Source organism: Barbus barbus (assembly GCF_936440315.1).
Source record: "Barbus barbus genome assembly, chromosome: 24".
Classification (NCBI taxonomy): domain Eukaryota; kingdom Metazoa; phylum Chordata; class Actinopteri; order Cypriniformes; family Cyprinidae; genus Barbus; species Barbus barbus.
The window spans coordinates 28,462,308-28,472,698 of record NC_136752.1 but is presented as its reverse complement, the minus strand read 5'-3'; the positions used below and the strand labels follow the sequence as shown (position 1 = coordinate 28,472,698).

Sequence of the window (10,391 nt, the reverse complement as noted above, 5' to 3'; positions counted from 1 at the left end):
TCGGATTCTGTTTAAGGTGTTTCGTCTACAAACGACAGATGTTCTAATGAAGGATCTGACGAACAGTTAATACTAATAACCCAGACTGAACCATTTGATTATCTCTCTGTAGCAGAATATAGATGATCTCAGTGAGAGTTTTAAGGTTTATTGGGTCCATTGATAGGAGAATAACTTCTATAGGTCTCTAAATATAAATAATTAAATAATAATAATAAAATAATATTTAGAAATTAACTCTATTAAAATTATCCATTTTAAACATTTTAACTCAAATTCACTGAAATTCACAAATTTAAACTCTGTGAATTTCAGAAAAATTTCAGTGAATAAAAAAAAAAAATCAGATTTCACCCCATCATCTAAAGAAAAAAGAAGAGAAAAAAACATTATATAACCATTAAGATTTATTGCATTATAACATTATTTTCATGACAATTAAGCACATTTTCTAAGCACACACACACACACACACACACACACACACAAACACACACATATATAGAATTGTAATAGAATTTTCTTTGGCATTGCATTAATGAGAATCTGCTGTTTAAATGTGCTTAATTGCCATGAATACAATGTATATTATATAATGATATATTGTCATGAATACAATGTATATTATATAATGATATATTGTCATGAATACAATGTCATAATGCAATAAATAGTTGTCTGAAAAATTGGCTACATGCAAAATATAATTTCTGGACTGTTGTGATTTACTAAATATCACTAAAAGCAGTTGTTATTGAAATACAACAACAGAGTACATTAGTTTAAGATAAAATATTATTACTTATCACTCACTTATTGCACTTGAAATATCAGCTGTATGATTAGTATTTGTTAGCAGGAAGCACATTTTTTAGTTGGGCTTTGGTATGAAAAGAACAGAATGATACCCAGTTATATTTGACTATCTCAGAGTAGTTAATTAAAACCATCCTCGTCAGTTGGGTAACAGAATTAAACAGGGTGAAGATGTGAAGTGCCATGAGCTTCGACCTGATTATAACTTCAAATATCAACTTTTACTGGACTTATTTTTCATGCGTGTATATATTTACAGTCACTTTTGAAAAAATTATTTGCTTCTGATTTGAAACCTGTCCAAATAATCCAAACATGGATTGCTGTGCTGTACATGACGTAGGAAACTCAATCTCCCAGTTGTTTTTGCTGGTTTGATTTGATAGATCTTTTTTTTCTTCTGTAAACTCGACACTGACATTTATCTGAATATGTTCAACCATGTTTGAGTTGGTAAATGTGACACTGGTGCTTTATTTTATGGGTTGTAAAAACTTCAAAACTATATGCACTTTCACTTCGGCTACAGGTACAGAAATGATCACTAAATGTTATTTTGGCCCCTGCTTTAATTCATACGCAACAGCATACTGTAAACGAAGAGTTTGTATACTTAAGGGTAAATGATTGTCAAATATTTTGCTGTATATTTATTGAACACAATTCTGCAGAGAACAAGACTTTCTCTGGCATTGTAAGATGACACTCCATGATCACTTTTAGTTTTTGTAATTATTCGTTATCTATGCAGTTATATGGATATGTATTCATCATCATATGTACTTACAGATTACAATGTCAACCTGTAACTCACAGTCATGCATTTAATGGTTTTTCCCATTAAAATGTGTGTCAACTATTTGTTTTGCGCAGCATTTGTTCTCCAGAATGTTCAAATCATGTGGTTCATACTGGCGTGATCTTTTTGCAATACAAGTATATCAAGATTATATGCTCAAGACTGACGTCTACGTCAGCAAATATCTGTCCTGGAACGACGTAAGACACACAACATCCGTTTGCATGAGACTTACTTCCTCCTGTGATGGTGAAGGAAACTTTCTGCCAATGGTGAGAAAAATCACTATTTGAGGAGTTCTTTGAAGATATTCGGACCAAAGGAGCAGAACACGGGATTCTGCTGGAAAAGGCACAGCATGCACACAGACGTAAGTGTGTTTTATATGCGTTAGATCAGCTGTCTGTATCTCAACAGCAGCAGGTTAGTATTGATTTCTATTGTTATTCAGCTTTTAGCTTTTTTAACCAAGCATTTATTTAATGTTCTGTACATTGACTTATTGCAGCACCTGCCCTTGGTAAATACACCTTCACACTTCCTCACTAAATATTCAGGCCTAAATTCAAGATTTATGTATTTGAATTGCATATAATATCCAGTCTGATTGCAGTTTTATAGTAAACTAATCAACTTAATGTGATGCATATTTGGTAGTCATGCATATCAATGAAACGGCTCAGATTTCTGTAATAGTTCTAATAAACTGAATCCTAGTACTGAATCCTATATTCATATTTTTAACTTTATAAATTAAATTGTTTTGGCGGTGAAAAGGTTTATGCTGATTCGAAGCTATTTATATAAATGCATTTTGAAAATGTGATTATTTAAAACCAAATAAATGCAAATATATTTTTTTGAAATCTTAGCTTTTTCATTTATGTATGACTGACAACAATACGCATAGTTTCTTAGTTTATGTTAGATGGAATTTTATATGCAATTCTATATATTTTTGGGGCATAATGGAGAGAACAAAACGATGCTTAAATGCTCTTGTGCTGTGTCTTATAACATATTGAAAAATAAAAGAGAAAGAGAAAATGTAGCTTCAGTTTGTTACAAGAAAAGTCTAGTTTTGATCATAATGACTGATGTACAGGAGCCGCTGCAAGACGTCAATCCTCGACAAGTGAAGGTGATTCATTTCTCTAGTGGAGAGACTCTGACAGAGGATGACAGCGAGGAAGAGGAGGCACAACATCAGCTTCATCAAGCGCCCAGTGCCTCTGACCCGGTCCGTATCGATGATGCACTCAATAATAGAATCATATTCATTTAATCTCTGTCTGGTGTGAAAACAACCAAAGGTTGGTTTATATTTCACTTTTTAGAATGAAAAAAATGTGAATTGTGACCCCCCCCCCCTTGTTTACGTTATAGCATTGAAGGTATTAATGATACACAAATAAAAAAAAATTGGTTCCTCCATGTCCAAAATCATCATCATCATTATTCTTTTAGATTTAAAGTTGAGCAGCACTTATTAAATTTTAGGCCACTTACCCATACTACATTTCCCGGCTTGCACCTCGGTAATGCAACATGTGACTGAAGGGTGCGCATGCGCAGATATCTATTTTTTAAAATAGATCAAGCGGCTACAGTGGCATTATGAAGTATTTATTTAAAGCGGGCGGGGTCTGTTGTTTCTGACTGGTCAGGTACCATGGTTCTAAATCGTATTTCTACAATTTTTAAATTCAATAGATATTAAACTGTCTGGATGCCGTTATTTAAAGTGTAATTTACCCTCGTGACCACTAGCGGCGTGCGGATTTGTCACGTGGTGTAACCTTTCTCATCGCTTTTCAAAATGAACCAATCACAGCGGTGTTTGATTAGTAGAGAGTAATTTCTAACATCAAAATATAGCGAATCCGCTATGGTAGATTTCTAATAGTCAAGCCCATATTAATTCGCATTAATAATAAATTTAAAAGATTATACGTTGTTTTAAAACAACCCCCTCAATAAGACAAAAATCATGCTGAAATTTGAATAGAAGCCAATGAGAATGAGGATTTCTGCGCCCCCGAGCGCCCCCTACCGGAAGCCACGCTCATGTCTCTTCATTCAGCGCTATTAGCTAGAAACACTTGCCGCCCAATGCTAACAACAATGGAGGAGAGGTTAATAGCAGCGGTGTCCGACTATCCAGAGTTATACAATTCTACAATAAATTCATATAAAGACGCTGCTAGAAAAGCCAAAGCATGGAGAGCCGTGAGTCTGCAAGTTGAAATTCCTGGTAAGAGTTGCGCTTTCTCAAGTTTGTTGCTCACTAAAGTGCTAGCTGTGTGCTGTTAGCTTGTTACAGAGTAGGCTAGCAGGAATCCAGATTTGAAGGTTTAATTCATATCTAATGAATGCTGTTTCATCATAGAACTAGCAGAACGTGTGTTTGAGTTGAAAAGGCATTGGATGGTTAATCGGCTAGATGTGACACTTTACTGAACGCTAGCATGAGTTGTTTTGAGTTTGGTGATCTGCACAGTAAGTGGGATCTGATTTCATTGAAAGTTTATTGAGTTTACTGCTGAATTTGATTTTGATGCACAAAGCGATAGTCATTTTTTATGCAAAGTATGATGTTCACGCATGCATATTTTTTTTTTTAATGCTGTATGCATGAATGAATGCATGCCTTGGGCCAATTTAGACATCATTTGCAATATACATTACTGAATATGTTTTTAATATGCTGCTGGGAAAATTTGACATATTCACTGTTACATGTTGTAAGTTATTATCTAAACTGGCCTTATACATATTGTTTCCATGCAAGAAATTAGTATTATTGTTCAATATGTCATTTTTATGGAATTAAAATGAAATATACTCGTGTTTAAATTGCTACTTATTGATGACCGTAAGATTTATTATTAATTATGTTATTAATTAAATATGCTTAATTCACAATTTATAATTGTATAATGCATGTATGTTTAATATAGTAATTAAAATATAAATGTCTGTGTGTGTGTGTGTGTGTGTGTGTATATATATATATATATATATATATATATATATATATTCAAAATAGATGTAGATTATTGTTTAAATCACTTTATTGATTATTGTAAAATTAGTTTAATTATATTATCAGTTAAATATACATATGCTTAAATCACTATTGTTTTTTTCTTATACAATGTATTCTTTATATTAATAATTATATATATGCACACACACACACACTAGTGCTGTGAAACGATTAATCGCATCCAAAATAAGTTTTTGTTTACATTGTGTGTATACTATATATATTTATCATGTATTTATAAATACAAACTCATGCATGTATACATTTAAGAAAAATATGTATGTGTGTGTGTGTGTGTATATATATATATATATATAAATGTATAAACGTAAATATTTACTGTATGTGTGTGTATTTATATATATACATATATAATGTAAACAAACTTATTTTGGATGCAATTAATCATTTGACAGCACTAATACGTATACATGCATGGTTAAATCATAATGTTTTGCTTATTTATTATTTTTATTAAACACACACACACACACACACACACACACATATATATATATATGCTTAAATCACTATTGATTGATTGCAATATTTGATGAAGTATACATATACTTAAATCCTGCGTTTCATAAAATTATTTTATTATTATTAAAACACACATCCTTAAATCTCTATCTATTGATTTATTGTACAATGCATTAATTATATTATTTTTATTTTTAATGATTATTTACTGGCTATAGTAAAATGCCCTTAGGTTATTAATATTAAGTGTGCACATGCTAAAAACACTGTTTATCGATTATTGTTAAGTGCATTAAGTATGCATATGCTTAAAAACAGTAAATTGCAAAATGTCATGTCATTTTTCTGCACGAGTTGAGTGTGCATCGTATGCATGTCTTCAGCGGTGCTTGTTGTGTCTGTGTGCAGAAGAGGACTGTCGCAGGAGATGGAAGAGCTTGCGGGACATGTTCATCAAAGACAAGCGTGCGGAGCAGCGCCGGCGAGCCTCAGGAACGTCCCACCGCAGCTGGAAGTACAGCTGGCAGATGTCATTCCTGACGCCGTTCATCCAGTCCCGATCGCTGGCCGCCGACGAGCCCGAGGAGGACCGAGACGAAGAGGACAAGGAGGAGGAGAGGACTGCGGACGGGAATTCGGCGTATGCAGTGCAGGACTTTGAGGGCGATCACGGGATGCTGGATGGATCCTCGCACTACTCTGCGTCGGGATCACAGGGTTCGGGACGCAAGAGGAAGTGGCAGATGGAGGCCAACGAGGACTTGGAGGACGAGATGTTCTTGTTTAGTTTACTGCCGTATCTCAGACGGCTGCCTTACGCCAAGAAGAGCGCCGTCAAATTAAAAATTCACCAGCTGTTGTATGAGGCAGAGTTTAAGTGATGTTCTATAGTTTCTTAATATTTTTCTATATTTTATTGAAATTCTATCCACTGCGTTTTTTAACATTCATAACATATTGTATCGATGCTGGTAGATGTTTGTTTCATCGGAGAACAATGATTAAACAGACATGTGCACTACGAGAGTGATGTTTGTGTCTGGAAATATCCTAATTACTCTCCTATGCAGCTGCGTCTCAAAACGATGAGTGCTAAGGCATTCAGTTTGGGTGTATTATTTCACTAGGTAGTGTTATTTTAATATATAATTAAGATACTTTTTTAGTTTTTATTAATATTTTCAATTAGTTTTTAGATTTAACGTTTTAATTTTAGCATTTTTGTTTTTGACATTTTTAGTAGTTTTTTTAATGTCTACTTTTTTTCAGTTTTAGTTATTTCAGTACATCAACTAATTTTTAAATAAATGTTTAAATAGAAAAAAATCTTTTTTATATTTTATTTTCAATTAACATTTATTTCAATTAATTATTTTATTATTTTAATTAACTGTAATAACCATAGTGAGCCATTTCATTACATCTTTTACTAGTCATTCAAGACTAAACCTCATGGCCCTGACAGAGACGTGGATCAAACCAGAGGACACTGCTACTCCTGTAGCACTCTCCAATAATTTCTCCTTTTCCCACACTCCACTCCCCGTCTGTCTGGAAAAGGTGGAGGTACTGGTCTGCTTATCTCTAATGATTGGAAATGTATTCCTCTACCTTCTCTGGGTATGAACAGCTCCTTTGAATCACATTCAGTCACTATTACCCACCCTTTTAAAATCCATTTTGTAGTTGTTTATCGACCTTCAGTACCACAAGGTAACTTCTTGGATGAATTAGATGTGCTGCTCTCAAACTTTCCTGAGGATGGTACTCCCTTAATTATACTTGGAGACTTCAACATCCACCTAGATGAACGTCAGGCTGCAGATTCCACGCTCTGCTTGCCTCTTTTGATCTCAAGAGAGTGCTAACTACGGCTACTCCCAAATCAGGCAACCTACTGGACCTTATTTACACACGGCACTGCTCCACTGATCATATGCAGGTTACTCCACTGCACATCTCAGATCACTTCCTCCTCACTCTTAACCTCAACATGGTTCCTGACACATCACACACCCCTCCACATGCCATCTTTCGACGTAACCTACGCTCACTCTCACCCTCCCGACTATGTGCTATGGTTTCATCTTCACTTCCTCCCCCTAATCTGTTATCATCTCTTGATGCTAACAGTGCTACTGATACTTTCTGCTCCACTCTTACATCTTGTTTAGACACTATCTGCCCCTTGTCTTCCAGGCCAGCCCGTACCACCCCTTCTGCCCCTTGGCTGTCTGATGTTCTCCGCGAACATCTTTCTAAGCTCAGGGCTGCTGAAAGGGTGTGGTGCAAATAAAAAAATCCTACTGACCTTAATGTGTATCAGTCACTGCTCTCTTCCTTCTCTGCTAATGTCTCCACTACTAAAAGGACATACTATCATGACAAAATTAACAGTTCGTCTAACACTCACATGCTCTTTAAAACTTTTCCCTCCCTCCTTTGTCCTCCTCCTCCCCCTCCTTCATCAACTCTAACAGCTGATGACTTTGCCACGTTCTTCATGAATAAAATTAAAACCATCAGTGCACAATTTTCCACACCACAATCTGTCAAGCACATCTTACCAGCAAGCATACCCTTGTTCCCATCCTTCTCTTCACTCTCTGAGGCAGAAGTCTCCAAACTCATCCGTTCTAATCTTCCTACTACTTGTCCGCTTGATCCTATTCCATCTCATCTCCTTCAAGCCATTTCTCCTACATGCTCGTATAACCCCACTACTTCAGAAACCCACCCTGAACTCATCTCTTTTAGAGAACTACAGACCGGTGTCCCTTATTCCTTTCGTTGCAAAAACATTTGAACGAGCTGTGTTCAACGAAGTCTCTGCCTTTCTCACACAGAACAACCAGTCTGGTTTCAGAAGTGGACATTCAACTGAAACTGCCTTGCTCTCAGTTGATGAAACCATAAGACTGGCAAGAGCGGATTCCAAATCTTCATTACTCCTCTTGCTGGATTTGTCCGCTGCTTTTGTTATGGTTAACCACCAGATCCTCCTGTCAACCCTATTGGCAAAGGGCATCTCAGGAACCGCACTCCAGTGGTTTGAGTCTTACCTCTCAGATAGGTCCTTCAAGGTATCTTGGAGAGGTGAAGTGTCGAAGTCGCAACATCTAACTACTGGGGTGCCTCAGGGCTCAGTTCTTGGACCGCTTCTCTTCTCTGTCTACATGGCATCACCGGGTTCTGTTATTCAAAAACATGGCTTTTCATATCACTGCTATGCTGATGACTCTCAGCTCTACCTCTCATTCCATCCTGATGATCCGACAATAGCTGCTCGCATCTCAGCTTGTCTAACAGACATTTCTTGCTGGATGAAAGACCATCACCTTCAACTCAACCTTGCCAAGACAGAAATGCTTGTGGTTCCATCAAACCCATCGTTTCATCACAATTTCACCATCCATTTAGGCACATCAACCATAACTCCTTCAAAAACAGCCAGAAACCTTGGAGTTATGATTGATGATCAGCTGACTTTCTCAATTTGCTTTATTCAACATTAAAAAGATCAGGCCCTTTCTTTTGGAACATGCTTCACAACTCCTTGTTCAAGCTCTTGTTCTGTCCAGGCTGGACTATTGAAATGCTCTCTTGGCAGGTCTTCCAGACAGTTCTATCAAACCTTTAAAATTAATCCAGAATGGTGCAGCAAGATTAATTTTTAATGAGCCGAAAAGAATGCATGTCACACCTCTGTTTATCAATTTGCACTGGCTACCAATAGCTGCTTGCATAAAATTCAAGGCATTAATGTTTGCCTACAAAACCACCACTGGCTCTACACCCCTTTACCTAAACTTATTACTTCAGACTTATGTGCCATCCCACAGAGGCACAAAATCACTTTCACAGACTTTTAAATTAAATGTTCCCTCCTGGTGGAATGACTTGCCCAACTCAATCCGAGCAGCTGAGTCCTTAGCCATCTTCAAGAATTGGCTAAAACACATCTCTTCCATCTTTACTTGACCCTCTTAAGTCCCGTTCACACTGCAAAGCGACGCGATCCCGTTCATTTCAATGGAGAGCTGTCGATTTCCAGCGACATGAGCGACAGTGACCGTTGGTGATGGGTCATGTACAGCGATGCAACAAAGTTCAGAATCCTTCAACTTTATGCAAATGAAGAGCGACTATCGGGAGTGACAGCCAATAGGAAAGAAGACGGTAGAGCTCGTGTGATTGTTCTCCTCTCAGCCGTAGATAAACATACGCATTGGAAGAAAGTAGGCTCTGTTTATCATTCATTTTTGTTTGTATGTACGGATTTAATTTAGATTATATTTAGTCTTTTGCCTCCAAAATGTTTGTACTTAGCTGCAAGAAACCTGATTCACTCTCAAGGCAACCAGTAGTGGTAATGCCCTCTAGTGACCTCATCGCCAGACAAAAGTTGCTGCTAGTGTGAACGGGACTTACTCTCTGTTATAAATAAACCTAACACTAGTTTTTCTAATCTTTTTGTATTCTATTTGTTTTCTTTTTATTTAATATAAAACAAACCTTGCTATGTGTACAGCGTTAGGCTAACTGAGACTTGTCACAGCACTTGCATATCATTGCTCTTTTGTTGATTTTGATTGCTTCCATTGTCCTTATTTGTAAATCGCTTTGGATAAAAGCGTCTGCTAAATGACTAAATGTAAAGTAATGCATAGACATGCTTAGACTTATTATGCACATCGATACCTTAAATATACATTTTTTGTGATCTGAGGATAAATTTATTAATTATAGCTATTGAATACTATAATTTTTCATATTTAATATATAATGGGCTAAGCTTTCAAACATTAAATATATATTTTTTAATCATCTATTAACAACTTCATAGCATAATCAAATCTTTTTACATTTAATTTATATCACACAAACCCTTCATATATACAACTTTCCTAAAAATATATTTGATAAGTTCATTCATTTTTAAACTTATGATACGCATTAAATTTCATACAAAATAAATTATCAAAAAAAACATGAATCTGTCTAAATTACTGATACTTAAATATGTTAAAATTTTTGTATTTATGGTAATATTGGTTGTGCTGCCTTCTAAAATAAAAAATAGTTCATAACAAATTTTTAAATGCAATGTGTAGCATTCTGTTGTTTAACTTACTACATACTAATTTCTTAAATGGTAAACAGTATACAATATATACTGTACACTATTCCGTCAACTAATACATCAAACAAGGCCTTTATAAATTATAGTATAGAAAATGCATT

At 35.6% G+C, this 10,391-nt stretch overlaps 1 protein-coding gene across 1 annotated transcript; it reads left to right on the top strand.

Annotated features, from left to right (window-relative positions):
- The first annotated feature begins 3,725 nt into the window (after positions 1 to 3,725).
- LOC306844276 (uncharacterized protein) lies at positions 3,726 to 6,168 on the top strand. The gene is made up of 2 exons (XM_079376277.1): positions 3,726 to 3,869; positions 5,556 to 6,168. Exons 1-2 carry the CDS (start codon positions 3,728 to 3,730, stop codon positions 6,026 to 6,028), a joined length of 615 nt encoding a protein of 204 aa, XP_079232403.1. The 5' UTR covers positions 3,726 to 3,727; the 3' UTR covers positions 6,029 to 6,168.
- Positions 6,169 to 10,391: the final 4,223 nt, after the last annotated feature.